General features: G+C 41.2%; 1 protein-coding gene across 4 annotated transcripts in view; it reads right to left on the reverse strand.

Moving 5' to 3' along the window:
- Positions 1-8,381, reverse strand: part of PPP3CA (protein phosphatase 3 catalytic subunit alpha) — a 296,940-nt gene extending 288,559 nt beyond the window's left edge. For 2 of the 4 annotated variants that reach the window (XM_019757674.3, XM_019757673.3), the window contains exon 1: positions 8,067-8,381. In XM_019757674.3, coding sequence (XP_019613233.1) covers positions 8,067-8,124 — 58 coding nt within the window. In that variant the 5' untranslated portion in view covers positions 8,125-8,381. Of the gene's footprint in view, positions 1-6,865; positions 7,167-8,066 lie in introns of those variants that run through there. The other 2 variants (XM_088792193.1, XM_088792192.1) reach the window with 1 other exon arrangement.
- Positions 8,382-17,523: the final 9,142 nt, after the last annotated feature.

Here is a 17,523-nt window from a genome sequence, read left to right on the forward strand (position 1 = left end):
ACAGAGAAAGTATGAGTGTACTTTAATTTATTAGCATTAAATATGCATAACAGACCAACAATGTCAGGTTTAATTTAAAAAATTATAATTCCTTTGTAAAAGAAAACTAATAAAAGAAACTTGAAGTCCTGACTCAGGTTCTGTCATTTTAAGAGAATTTATTGTGCTTTTAATTTGATAAAATGGAATAGCTTACATGATATTTAAAAAGAAATATCAAGGGATGGCTTAAAGCCCACTTAGGCGAATATAAGGAGTCAGCAGAATTGATGCCACTTTTTAAAAATTTCTCATAGCCCATATATCTTCCCACTGGATAGCACCCAATGACATTTTGGGGGCCTGAGGAGAGCAGGAGGCTATGTTGGAGAAGGTTGCATTTCTGGATTACAACAGCATTACAGAAAAATGATAAATTGAGATGTAAACAAAGGAAGACGGTTTTACTTGTTTGTTTGTTTGTTTAATGCAATTGGCCAGGTCATTTTTCTCTTCAGTGCAAGTGAGGGCGATAATTAAAATATATAAATCACCCAATAAATCAAACACTGAGTGATTAACATATCTTTTTTTCACTTGTCAGAAACTGATCAGCATAAGGGGAAATACAACAAAAACTGAAAGAAAGCTTTCAAGTTCAAGCTAATATGCTAAGTTGAAAAGTATTTAGCCTTTTAAACTCAGCTGGCACAAAGCCTGTCCAAATGACCAAACAACAAAACTGCTTTCAATCTAATTGTGTCACCTTCTTAAGGCCGCCTTCTCATACTCCAATCCTTGATATGGCTGGAGATGGAAACAGTCCAATTAACCAGTCACCATACAGAACCATTTACAAAGAATCTGAACTTAATATAAGACACTCAAAATAAACATATAATTGTCCTCCATTTATTGCTTCAGGGGGCACATAAGAATTTTGCAATGCCCAGATCATTCAACAGGAATTTATTCAGGACATAATAAGCAAAGCATTGAGCTAGGTGTCACTAGTTCAATGACCGTATTTCCCAAACTAAAACTTTGAATACACGTATTAGCAAATGATGTTAAATAACTTCCAAGTATATGCAGCTACCTGGGAGACATAGTTCAGACACTGACATATTAGAATTTCCAAAATATTCTAATGCTACATAGAGACAGCTAACCAACATTTTAAATAAGAAGTAGTAGCTCCTCCCAAAAAAAGAAAAGTTAGGGTTATATAGTCATTATGGAAACAGACTCTTTAAGCATTAGAATCTTAGAGCTGATTAATTTTTTTCTTTTTAATTTAGCTCCATATGAATAAAAGTCTCTCTTTGAACATCAACCATCATTCTTCTGGTTTCATAACTGTAGAAAGTACCTGAAATTGACAAACATTGTAAAATGCTATGTCATAATCTGGAGGCAGCTATTAACATAAATCTCTGATCTACTTGTTTTGCTCTTTGCAGACATGTGCAGAATTTCCAGTTGCAAGAGACAGAAAGAAGTTCACAGAAAGTCAGATAGACCATTTTTTAAAAATAGTTATATTTTGCTGTAAGGCAAAAGCATGGATTAGGGGGGTGGAAAAAAAAAAAGAAAAAGAAAAACAAAGTTCTATTCCTCTCTATGGTCTCAACAAGAACACATCTAATTTCAAAAATGCAGCACTTTAACAACTAATTACTGCTTCCTCAGAGTTTCTATTTTTTTAACATCTAAGACTTCAACTACCTGAGTGCACATTTGTGAAATGGATTTGAGATCCCAGCACTAGGTCTAGGTCCTCAAGTTGATAGTCCATCTGATTTAAGCCATAATTCAGAACACCTAACCATGAGGAATACGAAATGTCGTATCTGACTTCTTATATGAAATGTAACTAATGGCTTATCAACGAATATAGCGTGTACGAATACAGGAGATGAAAATATTCTAGAATAAAAAGGGTTAAAAGCCCTTCAAATGTCAGGAGTACTAAAGACATACGAGTGGTTTATAAACCAAAATTCTGTTTCAGGACCTACATCATTCCCACCTGATGATTGTATTTTTAAAAAGGAGTGAAATACCTAAGAAGAAATGGCTGGTATTTTTGCTTGAGCTGTCTTTAGAAATTAACACAATGCTCAAACCAGAGCAATAGTATGGGTCATTATCTGTAGTTCAGGCAAAGAGGCTTACAATAACACCCTTCCAAAAATAGTAAATAAATAACACTCCTTAGCAAAAAAGTATGCTATTTCTATTTCTGTGTATATATTTACCTGAAAACAATGCTTAACAGTTTTCCTTTGGTAAACCTCGTGCCAAGATCAAACCAGATTATAATATTTATCATCAGAATTTATACTTCTGCTGAATACAGGTAAAAAACTTCTAATAAAGCAAACAAAACAAAAAAGTGTGGCATCTTAAATATACCAAAAGAAGTAACAGCTTCAGACAGATTTTCAAGAGAAATGAGCATCTTTCCTAAAGGAAAAAGTTTACTTACACTTACCTGCAGTCCCACCTGTAACCGACCACTCTATCTATTCTGTCTCCATTTTTTCAACTACAAAATAAGTGTCACCATGATCTACTGCTGTAGACAAAGTATTCATGGATTTCAATATTAATGGTTCTGACTATTCTTGAATGACCCTAAAAATACATTCACATGTTGTCATTTGTAATTCTGTGTCTGCAGTGACTGAACTTCCATTGCCAGGTAAGTGACCCAAGTGTAACCATTTAGGCCCTCAAATCCCACTTGAGGATCCCATGGTTCTCACAAGTGACAACGAATGCAATTATTGCCCTTTTACATACGGGAAAATGTAGCCTATGACATTATATGTATCAGTGGAATTACAGAAAGTTGTAATTCAAAATCTCATTATACTCGTATATAACCTCTTGATTAGCAAGAGAATAAAGTTGCTGAAAAAACTGACAAAATGATTTTTGAGTATTTATCAAAGTTCCATATCATGAATCATCATCCTTCTTTATGGTTCTAGAAGTGTTCAAAATCTTCACAAAACTTTCAAAATGGTAATTTAGCTGGATTTGCTAAAAGGAGAGTATGTCTAGAAAAATGCCGTTTTCCAATGAGGTCACTCTAAATGGGTTCTTTATTTGGATTCATAATTAGTTTCAACTTTACACACGGCTGACACAAAAAAGATAAGGAAAAGCATAAAAGGCCAATTATAAAAGTTACAAAGCACAGTCTATCCGAGTCATATTTCCTATCTCTAAAATTACAAATAAAAATAGTTCATAGAGACACAAGTATATTTAAAAAGGCATATTTTTAAACTAATATAAACAAATTTTAGAGTAACTTTTAGATTCCAAGGTATTACTTTTGTAACCTTTTAACTCGATGTCTTAAAATAGACTGTTCATTTAAAGTAAAGGTTCTTCCCCACCATCTCCAAAAAGCTATTATTTTTTAAATGATAATTCTTCTAATTGATGGCATTTTGGAATCATTGGAATTTCCCTGATTCCCAGTCTCAACTGTTGCCTTAAGCCCTAAGTCTACAGGATGTTTTGAAAATATTGTACTTATATTTACTTTATAGTAATGAATAAACCAATCTAATTTGTAATGAACAGCATTAGTTTGCACACTGTTCACTAAGTCCAGAAAAGAATTTGTTCTCAAGTATATTAACCATGACTAAATGGTGTTGTTTAGACCCCTTTCTTCACATCCACAGGGATAAAATCTTCAGCCAGGAAACTCTGACATTTAATCATAGTAAGTTTCAATTAATGACACTGAATTAACGAGGTTTTACTATACTCGAATGGAAAACCAGATACATGGAATAACTCAACTGATGGTAACAAACGCCAGTAAAATAAATTCACAATAAGCGCTTCCTGACAACCGCAAAGAAATGTTATTATTTAACACTTCATATTTCTGTTTTCTTTTTAAGTAGTATTACCAGTCCCATTCAGCTAGAAAGACTGGTGGCTTGAATCCTGATTTACTTAATTTTTACTTAGCTACCATCTTCTTGCTTATATGATCTTAGATATCTTTTTAGAACACCCTATGTGTACTTTGTCTACACAAATAGTACATAAGCTGACAATACACAGAAAGACAGCTTATTTTGGGGGATTCCCCGCAGCCACAAGCAACCTGACACAAAGCACAAAAGTGCCCTACATAGAGTTTTTGACAAATTCCCCAAAACTCTTCCCAGGAATTTACTCTTAACAACCTGCCATGGTATCTGGAATTCCTACCATTAAAATCAGTTCAGTTGAAGGTAAAAGGCCCATTACGAAATACTTGGAGATGAGAACAGAGGGAAAAGGCAAGAGATGTAACAATGTGACACACCTGACCACATACAGTTTTATTTCCTCCAAGTATTTAACTGTTATGTACCAAAATTCTATAGCCAGTAGGGAATGTTAGGGCCAGACCAGGAGTTAAAGGCAGGAACAGGCAGGGAGAAATGAAGAGAAGCCAAAGTTTGGAACAAGGCCTGTGAAGCACCACTGCAGAGAAAAACCAGACCATCCTCTGTGTTGTGGGGGAGGGGAGAAATAGTTATTCTTCTATTTATTGCCCTTGGTCTTTGGCCTTATATTATGCAATGTTTCTTTTTTTAAAATGTAAAACAGTAAATGGATCAAATTATTATGATTTCCAACAAATGGCATTACCAAGATGTTTTCTCTGAATTTTTATACTTTCCATTATTTTTATCCAAGAACAGTCAAAATGAAAAAGTACTAGTTTTACTAAATGAAGTAACTTTTTCTGAGGTTAATCTAAATGAGTCCTTTCCATCTCCAATACTGCCACTCATTTCCTTTCATTTTTAAGGTTTAGAAAACTGATGAGGATCTCTAAACACACTCTAGAAGAAGCTGCAAACATGAAACATTGGTTAGCTGAAACAAACTCAACCTACCTTTCTAAAGTTGCACTCTGGAAGTACATGTCAGAAAAGCGTCCACATCATCGTATTTACTACAAACCACAAGCACAGCTTTATTTGTAAACAGCAATTTGTTATACAACAAAAACCAGATCATACTAATGAAGGTAACTGTAAACAAACGGCACGCCATGCCAATAATGATCCAAACACCTCTCACTCCTCTATATAAGCAAATACCTATCGGTACGTGGGGTACGTGGTAAAAACAAAGAAAGCTTCCGGAGCACAGAAATTTCTGCAAGGATAATCCCTTTCCTACATTGAAGAATAAGTCAATCTCAGAGCACTGAGATGAAGTTCTAGCAAAATTAGAGTAAGTCATGGTTTCATAAAATGTCTTCTTATTTTTATAAATATGAAAAATTGTTAATGTTTCCCAGTCATCATACATGTAGTTTCTACTCACTAAGCATGTGTATACATATTCAAAGGGAACCATTTCAGAGTAGACTGATCATCAAAATAGATTATCACCTCAAATAATTAATCGTAAAAATTATATGTATGACAAAATGTTGAATCCAATACTTGATAAAGCTTTTAACCCAACAATATAAAGTCTACAAGAAAGGAGAAAAATAGCGACAGTTGTCCACCTTAAAAATCAGGATTCATTAAAACTTTTTTCTAGAAAAGAAATTTCACATTCAAAATTTCACATCACCCTATCAAAACAAATGCAAAATTAACTTTTCCTATTTTGAGCCTATTACTCACATTTGCATTTCAATTCTGCAATAATATGTAAACCGAATTTTTGGAATTATGGATAGGTGTATGTACTTACAATGTAAAACCATTTATAATAATATATATCGTGTTTTCCCGAAAATAAGACCTAGCCGGATAATCAGCTGAATGCGTCTTTTGAAGCAAAAATTAATATAAGACAGGGTCTTATTTTAATATAAGACAGGGTCTTATATAATATAATACCATATAAGACCAGGTCTTATATTAATTTTTGCTCCAAAAGACGCAACAGAGCTAATTGTCCGGCTAGGTCTTATTTTCGTGGAAACATGGTATAACATAGCATTGTCAAAAAAAGTAAGACGAAATAGCCAAGGAATGGTTCAATGGGCTCTTTCACATTAAATGGTAAAGACTGCAAGCCTGAATGTGTGAACAGTCACTTTTACATTCTTCACTTGATGACAATTTTATATTTACAGTGAGAACCCATAATTTTGTGATTTAAAACAGAGAACCTAGTTTCGTGTGTGCACGAGTGTTTTTTAATTGCTGACACACTTACTGCTATCATTTGAATTGTAAGCTTTACATTAATTGTTTTGAAAATAGGTGATCTTAACCTACAGATTAGAGTTACACCCTAAACTTCACACATTAGGGAGAGATTTGTTATTCTGGTAATTTCAGTAAAGGGTCTTAATTTTTTATTGTGTTAACAGAATACTTTAATATAAATCTAGTTCTTTGGAATGAATATGAATTGACTGTTTACAAAAGGGCCCATGCCTGCAGAAAAAACAGCTGTGCATCTGTAGTCCTATTTCCAGTCACTTTTGCAGAGATATGTTCTCCTTGTTTTGATGGGTCTATGAATACTGACTGCACTGAAGCTGGACCGATTCTAATACAACCAAAACAAAATATTTTATTCTCTTTCTTAAAAAGGAGACCACATTTCCCCCATCACCACGCAACACACACACACACACACACACACACACACACACATACACACACACACACACACACACACACACACTTTAAAAACTGAGCAAACCTGAATAGAACAATGAACAGTTCAGAAGCCCCAGAATGACTTCTGTTATCATGGTCCTTAGGCTGCTGGGTTACTTCACCTAAAGGCTCATGATGCAAAAGACTTCACTGCCTTGCACTCTACTTGCTTGCTCTGGCCACATTAGATAATATCTGTATTCTACAGAAAACACACACACCAGCCAGCCAGCGTGGTTTCCAATTTCGAAGGCCAGCTCTGCGCCTAGTCCATGCCCAGCTCTGCTCTGCCCCAGTGTCCTGATCCCAGGAATGAGGGGTACTACTTAATCCTGGCGGATCTGCTGTCATCCTTCCAGGATTCGTAGGATGGTTCCTCCTGGAGTCCACCACGAAATACAATAAGGACGGCGGATTCCCCCGTGCCAGAGAAAGAGACCACTGTCTATCCGCGTCCTCGTCCCACTCATCATCCTGGTTTCTCTTCGCCAGAAATCCCAGAGCCATCCCCGCCAGGAGTATAACCTACCCGGCCCGGGGAGAATCAAATAGCCCATTAATAAAGGGGGGGATGCCAGGGGCACAGGGAAACAAGCGTGGCAAGTTCACGACTGGGGAGGTGTGCTCCAGCAGGGAACTACTCAAGAGCAATGACAGGTCGGCGGGGGAAGGCTGGGGGTGGCGAGAGAGATTGGAGAACTGCTTTTCGTGTTTTTCTCAGGGCCTGCAGGGGAATCCCGGGGAGGCGGCGGCAGGGCTCTCGGGTCGTTCCCGGCCTCCCTCGCCCCCAGCGTGTCCCCTCCGCTACCCCCTCCGCCTGTGGCCGCCCCCGCCCCACGCGGAAGGCAGTGCAGGGCTCCCCCCACGCTCTCCCGCTCTCTCGCGAGTCCTGTGCAGGCCCTTCCAGGGGAAGGGGGAGGGGGCGCGAAGGGAATTGCTGCAATGGAGCACCGAGAGAACCCTGCCCGAGCCAAGCAGTCGGTGGAAAGCCTCCACCACATAAAAATGCCATATTAATTTTTTAAAAGCCATAAATCACCCCTCCCTCTGCAAAAGAAAACCATAAACCCGATCCCATGCAAGCCTGCGAGCAGCCACCCACTTCCTATTTCTGTCACAGCAGCTACACCCAGCCAGCAACCACCCCCCGGGCGCCCCCTCCCGCCCCCGCCACCCCCGCAGCCGCCTCCCCGAGGCTCAGCCATTTGCCAACTGACGCCCCCATAAATAAAAATGCCCCAAGTAGGGCTGGGTGGGCGGCGTGGGGGAAGGGCGCGGGAGGGAGGGGGTGCGAGGGTTGCACAATATCCTAGAAGGTCCGTGGCTGGAGCGCGGAGAGAACCCGGGGCGGGGGAGGGGAGGCGAACCGCCCGGGTGCCTGCGGCACACGGTGCACCCCGGCGACCGCGGCGCGCCGCTTACCTTTCACCACCCTGTCGGTCGTCGACAACTTGGGATCAATTGCCTTGGGCTCGGACATCTCCAGCCGCCGGGAGACAACGAGGCGCTGCTCGTCCGTCCTACTGTACACCCCGACCAGACCGGCGGGCCAGACACTAAACGCCGCCGCCGCGCTGCAAACCGCTCGGCTGGAGGTCTGGGCTCTGAGCTGGCTTTAAAGTTACTGCCTTCTCGGCGCGTCCCTCCTCCTCCGCCGCCGCCGCCTTCACTCCTCCTCCGCCGCCGCCAGCCCCGCCGACTCTGCTCCGGGCACGCGTGTGTGGTGGTTATTTATTTATTTTCTAAGCGCGCCTCTTGGTTCTTCTTTTATTCTTGGGGAAGGGGGATGGGGAGGACAAGCGCACACACGAGCACCCACCCTGGCTCGGAGACCCGGCACCGCGGAATGGAGCCCCACGCGCGCACACTGCCGGGATTAAGACCGATCACATGGGGAGGGCCGGGGGCGAGAGAGGAGAGGCAGGGCCGCCGATGTCAGTGCCACCAGCCGCGCCTCGGCGTCCCCGGCGGCGGAGAGGCGCCGGTCCTGCTGCTGCTGCTGCTGCTGCTACTGCTGCTGTTGCTGCTGCTGCTGCTTCTGCTGCTACCGCCGCTTCCCACACTGGGCGCCGCCGCTGATCCGCGGCCGCCGGAGACGTCCCGCCGCCGCGCTCGCCCGCGCTTGCCTTTGCCTCCCCGCGCCGCTCCTTTACTCACACAGACACAGCCGCGGAGCTCGGCAGACACAGTCCGGGGCGCAAGCTACCCTCCTCCGCCGCCGCCGCCTCGGCCGCCGCCACCGCGCCCGCCTCCGCCTCCTCCCCTTCCTCCTCCAGGCCCCCGCCTCTAGCGCTCCGGCAGCCTCCTCCTCCCTGCGGAGCCCGCCCCTGGCTCCCGGCTCCCCGCCCCGACGTCGGAGCTACGGGCGTTTATTGGCTGGCAGGCACGTCACTCTCTACCAGGTGGCAGCACCGGGGTTCCGCCCGCCTCCCGCTCCTCCTCGCGGACCCCGCCCCCCGCTCTGTTTTCTCCCAGCTGCCAGTCCAGCGGGCCTGCCCCAGTCCCTGCTCAGGTGTCACTGTTGCTGGCAGGCCGGGATTACAGAAGGAAAATAGGCAGGGGTCGCGGCTGGGAGGAGAGGGGCTCTACCAGGCCACCCCAGGCCCACTGGGCTTCCGCCCCTGGATCCCGCACACACCCCCGCGCCGCTTTGGCCACCGTGCCTTGCCGGCTGGGTTAAGCCGCAGTGTGAGGCGCCAAGTGCGGAGAGTATCTCCGGGTGTGTGCGTGGCCTGCGAGAGGGCAAGAAGGGAGGAGGGAAGAAGAGGAGGGAAGGGGGGCAGTGAGAAGCGACGGAGAGAGGGCGGAGGAAGGAAGAGCGCGGGGAGTTCCGCGGCCCGCGGCACAGCTGCTGTCGCTGCCGCAGCTGCCCAGGGAGAATCGCCAAGACGGTGACGAATAAACAGCTTACCTGGGGGAGCCGTGCTCCGCCTGTGATGCGTGTACAGTTGTTTTTGCTATTGGGGCTTTCGTGTGGGCGGTGTGGTGCTTATTAATGTTTCCTACCCCTGCCTCCATACCTTCCGAGGAGCGGGCCACTCCTGAGCGTCGCGGGCCGGGGACGTGGCGGAATGTGCGGGGCACTCTGGGATGCGGGAGCGGGCTATACGATGAGGATGGGACGGGAGTCCAAATGACCCCGGGGCAACTCTGAGTCACCGGGGACAGCCCTGCTGGACTCCTGAAAGAAATGAGGGGGCGGGAGAAACTCCGGAGAGGGGCGCCGTTTCCCTATTTGCCCACGCGCACGCAGCCACTGGTCGGGACCACAGCTCCCTTCCCTGCTTTTCCAATTACCGGACACCTATTTGATGCTCCCAATGCTTGCAGGACCCTGAAGCCCTAGGTGGATCCATACTCTGGTTCCTCCCGTTGTAATGAGGGCAAAAAGGGAATTCAAGGCGGAGGCCAGAGGGTGACGGTGGCCCAAACTCTCCTTCTGACTTACTGCCTCGCCACAGAATGAAGAATGGGTCTCCCTCTGCCAGGAGGTCACGTCCGCACAGCCCCTGTCTGCTACCAACCTCAGTACCAAGGACTGGCAAGGGGGTTGGAGCGTCTTTGGGAATAATGAAAAGAGCTGAATAAATTTCTCACCCTTCACCCTTCCTGTTTTATTTCCAAATTCTTTCAATATCCGATTTTTCCTGTTGTCTGAATTGGACCATGAACCCAGTAAAAGGCCTAAGAAGAGATTCAGGAAGCTAGGAGATGGAACCTGAATAAGTGTTTTCCCCGCAGGCTTTACATTAAAGTTCAAACTTGATAAATCGTTGGGATTGACTGATGGCGTTGGAGTATAACTTGAGCAGAGTGGCCTGCGAGGAATAGGAGCTCACTCTAGAAGGCAGATGAACCTCTGTGGAGGCCTGTCTTGAAGGGAGACCATGCAGGGTGTGTCCCACTGGCTCAGGGAGGCTGCCACTGGCTCCAAGACTCCGATGCCCAATTTACAACCCCAGGACAGTGTGTGGTAATTAGGCAGACAGTACATTCAATAAATATGTATTGTTTTCCTTTTATATGCCAGATACTGTGGTAGGTAATTTATGTGTGGGGTGTGTGTGGAAGGAAGAGGAGGTGTTTAAAAATGGTCCTTGCCTTCAATAAAGCCTAGTGTCCAATAGAACTGTCATAAAAATATGAGCTCTGTGAGGTCACTGTATCGTCTAAGGAAGGGGGTTGTTGAAACAGTCTCCTGAGCATGGCAAAGCTAGTTGCTAAGGCAGACATGGGGAGTTGGTCCCTGGCCAAAGAGCACAGAGCCAGTCAGGGATGTCAAGACCTGTGGGTGAAGCAGAGGGCCTACTTTAGGAGAGACCAGGAAACCATGCCCCACGATGCTCACTTCCAATCCCACCATGTTCTCTCCCACATGTGGCAAACAAAGATGCAGTTCCCACCATTTTTTGGACTCACTTTTCAGGTTTAGGAAAAATATCTTTGAACCAAGATCAGAGACTTGAAATGTCAGCACCATAAAAAAGTTGTATGATACAGATAGGAAATAAAGGCACACCTTTGAGGCACACCCTTCAGTCCGCTACAAGTCTAGGACACCTCCTAGCTGAGGTATGTGTAGAAAAAAGAGTTATGAATCATAATCACTTTACAACACATCTTATGATCAGCAGGTTCCTTTAACGCATGTGTATGGTTCCATACTGCTACATCTTCTTAAACGAAATTGGACCCTACTGTCAGGAAAACTAGACAACAGCATGTTAACTACGGACTAGTTATGTCCTCATACCTTGCCTGCTGAACTGGCCAAATCATCTTTTTTATTCAGATATTTTTTTCAGATGTCCTGTCTGTTACCGCCATTTTTTTTTTTTTTTTTTTTTTAAATCATGTTAGACTGCCCAGGCAGACTTTGATTATATTATACTTGCATAAGATTGCTTTATACTTGGAATCTACATTTTCAAGAACTTGCAATTCTTGGATGATGACTTTAATAAGGTCCTCTGCTTATAAAGAAAAAGAAAGGAAAAGAAGAGTAAAGAACCTTGGCAAACTACAACTTGCTGTCTACTAAAAAATTGTATTTCCCCTTCCTTTGTATATTTTTCTCTGGGAAACATCTGCCCAGGTAGGGATTCCACTTCCTGGCCTGCACCTGCTTGCATTTAAGTGGATTCATGTGACGTGTTCTGCTCAATGGACTGTGGGCTGAAGTGTTTTATCACTTTCAGGCCAAGGCAGTTAAGCAGTAGACAAGCATTCTATAGCCTCTGGGTTCCCATCCTTTAGCTGAATGCAGAGGCTTCTAGGGCCCAGGGAGGGCATAATGCCAAATGGAAAGAACCAAGTGCCTGTATTACCACATAAAGTAATGATGCTCACCTACAAGAAAATCTACTTTAGACTTTACATGAAAAAAGAAATAATCTTGTATTGTGTTTCTCCATTGAAATTTGGGGATATGCTTCTTAGGCTAGCTAGTATTACCAAATTAGTACACAGAGATTATCTAAGATGTTAGTGCAAAAAGTAAAATCCAAAAGTGCACCTGTTATATAACAGACTACCAGACTAAAAATATTCTTATTTCTTTTAGTCGATGAGCATCAAGTTTTGATTTTTTTGTAAATGAATTATTAATTTATCAGTTGTGTTTTGAACACCTGTTCTGTACAAGGTAGTGTGCTAGATGATGCATAAATTTATAGAGTAAAAGTTTCAAAGATTTACATCTTTCGTTCAAGTTCTCAAAGTCTTATATGAGAATTGTACACATATGACCTTTGCAAAAACTTAGGTGTAAGGTGCTCCTTCCTCTCACTATTGGAGACACAAACTCATTTTAGTGTTGACTTCATCAAAACTAATTATGGAGATAAATAAGTGTGGAAAAAAATATTGAAAATTCAGCATCATCTATGCATCCAGATGCTCCAAGTCACAGCTTATCTCCATTGGTGCAAATCATAGTAAATGAGCAATATTTTAGTGCGCTATTAAGTACTCTGCTAAATGCATTTTTTTATGAAGTAAAGATACTGTATTTTTATGTCTTGTTTTCAGAATAGTCTGCTTTTGAAATTTTAGACTTTCTTTTAGTTCTTGGATGACTACTAGCATTTTGATATTAAGAGTTAAATAACTCCTGGTTTTGGCTCTTCTGAGGGATGCTCTTTGCTCTGAGTAGGTGATGGTAGACATTATGGCTGACCTACAAGTATTCTCACCTGAGCTAGTAGAGCCTAGTGCTGAAGAACCTGCAGACTTGACAGCCAATCCTGGTGGGGCCATGGCTGTGTATGAGAATTTGATTTATTACCTTAGAGTTCATTCCCATGACATCCACGTCTAACATGTCAAGTTCTACCCTATTCACTATACAAGCACTATGAAATATATTAGTCATCATGGATTTTATTATTTGAGGTTTAAACTAAAGCACTCTTATTTGTTTATCTTTTGCATTGCTCTTGAAATTTTGTTGCGCCTTGTTTTTCTCAGAAGGCAGTTTTACTCATTTAGAAAAGTTATTTCTCAAAGAACATATAAATATGTTATACCAAATGCATTCAGGAATGAATTTAATTTTTTTCCATCAGGAACCAAACAATAACTTATGGAATTACATGCTAAGTTTAATATGGAGAAGATATATTTTATATAAAATTTAGCAAGATTATGGGTGATCATTATTTTTGGATTCAATAAACATCTATTCATATTTGTTTTATTTATATTTGTATATCTCATATCCCACTGCTGGGCACAGAGTAGGGTGCTCAACAAATTTTGTTGAGTAAATTTTAAAAATGTATTGGCATCTAATATGTGAGGCACTAGGCTAAGTACCACGGTTCTTACTCTCAGAGATATTTCAATATTACTAATATATACATATATGTCAATATTTATATATAACTAATATATACATACACAGACACACACGTTGGAGAAAAATATTATTAGCTGTTTTTCCTAGATAATTTAAATTCTAATTTTATTATTATTTTTAAAATTATGAATAGGTTAATGGTGCCAAGTCATAAATGTTAACATTTAAAATAGTCATATTTGTGCTATTGTTTTGAAAATCCAATATATATTCATGCTGTAAAACTTTATGTAGTCTGGGTTTTCTAAAGTCAGAATTTCAAAGTATTTGACCTGAAATGTGCTGAAGTTTACATTTGAAGTGCTTTGAGAACAACTTCAACAACAATAGCAAAAGACAGTAATCTAACAAAGGTACTACCCAATTGTAGGAGACCTAGTAAATCAATTTAGGAGAAAGTTTGTCAAGCCTTTTAAAAGTACATTTGCATATACATAACCAATATAGTAATTAGAAATGAGTTTCACTCATCAAAGCTGGCAGAAATGTAACCGTACTAGAAGGAAGTCTTTCCATTATTGATTGAAAATTCATGAATTTGTAAGTAAATATTATTAGAAAAGAATCTTGTACTTAGATTAGCCATCTTTCCATTTACTCGAAATTAGTGAAGTTTTATTTTACTTATATTGATGGTTATTGGAAAGCATATATTCAATTGAAAAAATATAAATATCAGGTACTGGGAATATAACTTAAAAAACAGTCTCTCCCCTTGCACACCTTACATTCTAATGAGGAAAGACTGATGATTGAAAAAAAAGAACAATTAAAAACAATTACACACACACATGAGCAAACACACACACAATATGTCAGGTGGACTAAGCAATAAGCATAAAAATAATGCACAGTGGTAAGGGCACTGGAAGAAATGATGGGCAAAGCAGTGCTACTCACTGTTGTAGACAGATTTACACGGTGTAGAGAAGACCTCTCTGAGAAGGTGACATTTGAACCGAGATCCAAATGAAGTGAGGGAGGTATCTATACAGCTACCTGAAGAAGAGTGTTCCAGATTAAAGGAGCAGCATGTACAAAGGCTCTGAACTAAGAGTCTGACATGTTTTAAGAACTGTCACAGGAGGCCAGTGTGACTAAAAAATAGTGAACTGGAGAAAGTAGTACAAGATAAGGTCCAGGAGATAGTGTAATATCAGATCATACAGGGCCTCAGAGACCACAAAATATATTCTAAATTTTATTCTGGTGAAATGAGAGGTATTTTATTAGAAAAATGATACGATATGATTCAAGTTTAAAGAAAATGGTCACTCTTGCGAGAACTGACTGCGGATATAGTGGTGGGAAGGGAGCATCGGTAGAAATGGGAAGACCTCTTAAGAGACTGTTGTCATAATCCAGGTTACAAATAAGGTGGTTTGAACTATAGAGTTTGGAAGGAAGTAATGAGAAGCATCTGATTCCAAATGTATTCTAAAAGTAAAACTAACAGATTTGCTGATAGATTGAATACAGGATGTGGGAAAACAAAAAAGAGGAGTCAAGAACTCCAAGGTTTTGGGTGTGAGCAAATGGAAGGTAGGAGTTACCACTGACTCTGAAAGGGAACATTGGAAATGGAGAGCATATTTTGTGGCGATCTAAACCAAGTTTTAGATATGTTACTTTTGACATATATATTATACATGGAAGTAGAGTTGGCATGTAGATAGGTGGGTACCTAAGTCTGGACTTGAAAGAAGAGAGCCAGGCTGGTGATGTATAAAATTGGAAGTAATGGCATCTCAGGAGTACTTTATTTCAGTTAGAGAGTAAGTAAGGAGAAGAGGAGGGACCAGTAAAGCTGACTGCAAAGAGCAGCCTCTGAGGGGAAATGGTGGTGTCTTGAGGTTAAGCAAATGAAGTGAATTATGTCAACAGTGTAGATGGGTTGAGAAAAATGACAACTGAGCATTGACTCTTCATTTTGACTAGAGGGAAGATCACTGTTAATCTTAACAAAGCAGTCTTCATACCTACCTAAAATAGCACCTCATCACTCTCTGCCTCTTTATACAGATTTAGCTTTTTTTTTCATGTTTATAACTAGATGACATTACATGTGTGGGTATGCTATGTGTGTGATGTATTTGTCTTTCTTCCTGCAACTATATGATGCGATCCTTGAGAGCAGGGACTTTGTTTTGTTCCCAACTGAATCTCCAGTGCCTGTAATATGACTAGCACATGCTAGGAGCTTAATAAAATGCTTGTTGAAAGAATGAATTTTCACTTACAATGCTAGCCCAGGTTACTTTTTCAGATTTTCTTAATAGTTGAAATAAGCATTTTAGGGGGGTGGGGGAAGGAATTAGGTGAAAGTGGTCAAAGGGTAGAAATTTCCAGTTATAAGATAAATAAGCTCTGGGGATGGCACATAAAGCATGACAACTGTAGTTAACAACACTGTTATATATTTGAAAGTTGTTAAGAGAATAGATCTTAAAAGGTCTAATCACAAGGAAAAAATTGTAATGAATTCTTAACTAAACTTATTGTGGTAATCATTCTGCAATATATGCACATATCAAATAATGTTTTACAACTTAAACTTCCATAATGTTATATATCATTATATCTCAATAAAACTGGGGGGTGAGGGAGAGAAACAAGCATTTCAAAGCATTTGAAGGAACAAAATTAAATTTTGTGTGTAGTTTTGTGTGTTTTTTTAAGTCATAAAATCAACTTTCATAGAGTAAAAAGTGTTGACTCAGGCCTTCAGGATGAGAAGTGAAATGGGAACCCAGGAGTTTAGTTTTAGCATGAGGTGTGTCTCTCACATATCCCCACTATGAGAATAATTATGTGTGTAAATCCAGGGGAGGGCAAAGTATTACTCATAACTCCTCTTTCTCCAAATATACAAAGAGTTCTATTGTTTGCAACATCTAAGTTATTCCCTGGTGATAAGTTAGACCAGACATTAGCAATTTTCAGAGAGGAAGTAGGCAGGGTTTGGATTTTGGTTGTTTAGAAGCAATCCCTTAAAAGAGTTTCTTTCTCTCTTTCAGGGTGTCCCTAATGCACAGCCCAAAGAAATCTAGAAAGTAGGGGGAATTGTGCTGCATAAGCTTTAGGGTGCCTATCCCGCTCGTGCTCCTGTTTGAAATAAAATGCCCCAGTCCCAGCACCTGCTGAGTGAACATGAGGTCACAGACTCAATGGCTGTCATCACAGGGAATTGGACCACAATGGTTGAACATCTAACTAGAGGACATCTAAGGGCCAGTGACCTTTAACTTCCCTGACTTAATTTGCAAAAGTCAGCTAGGTTAATCAGATACTCTCTGGGAAGAGCTTGACTTACAAATCCAGAGGAAAGTTGGTGGTGGTTGTTTGAATGAAGGGTCTTGCACGCTTTGACTAAGATGGTCACTAGCAAATGATTCATGTGTAGGGTGAGTAAACAGATAAAGCCAGAGGGGCCATAGGTCAGAAATAGCAGGGGTGAAGAAAGAGACAGAGATTTCTAAATCTGTTTTCCTTTTTGTCCTTTGTAAGGCCTGCTTGTTAATTTTTTTTCTAGATTTATGAGACCCTTCAATATCCTTACAATGAACTCTATTTTCTAGAGCTTGTTTAACAGTTATGTTCCATACAAACCAAAGACCCCCCCTCGCTAAATTATATGGAAGATAAAAAGAGCAGCCTGCCCTCTGTAGGTTCTTAAAAGTTGACACTTTCTGATTCTGGTGCTTATAGAAATTGGTTTCTTCATTCAAAAAATGACTATATTATGCTTCCATACTTACCTATCTCAGTTTTTTCTATAGCACACCCAGTGCAAAAATGAAAACATCAAAAACATTATATGCATGGAGAGAGAGAGAGAGAGAGAGAGAGAGAGAGAGAGAGAGAAGTTTTGGAGTTATTTAACTGAATATTTTCTGTCTGTTTCCGTGTCACCACCAGATAGATTATATGCTGTGCTGCAGTAAAAATGGGAAAACCTCAGTAGCTTAACAAAGTTTGAAGTCCCCTGCAGGTCTGGGCCATTCTCCAGGGCAGCCATCC

Source organism: Rhinolophus sinicus, chromosome 1 (genome assembly GCF_057876585.1).
Source record: "Rhinolophus sinicus isolate RSI-liver-muscle chromosome 1, RSI-T2T, whole genome shotgun sequence".
In the NCBI taxonomy this organism is placed as follows: Eukaryota; Metazoa; Chordata; class Mammalia; order Chiroptera; family Rhinolophidae; genus Rhinolophus; species Rhinolophus sinicus.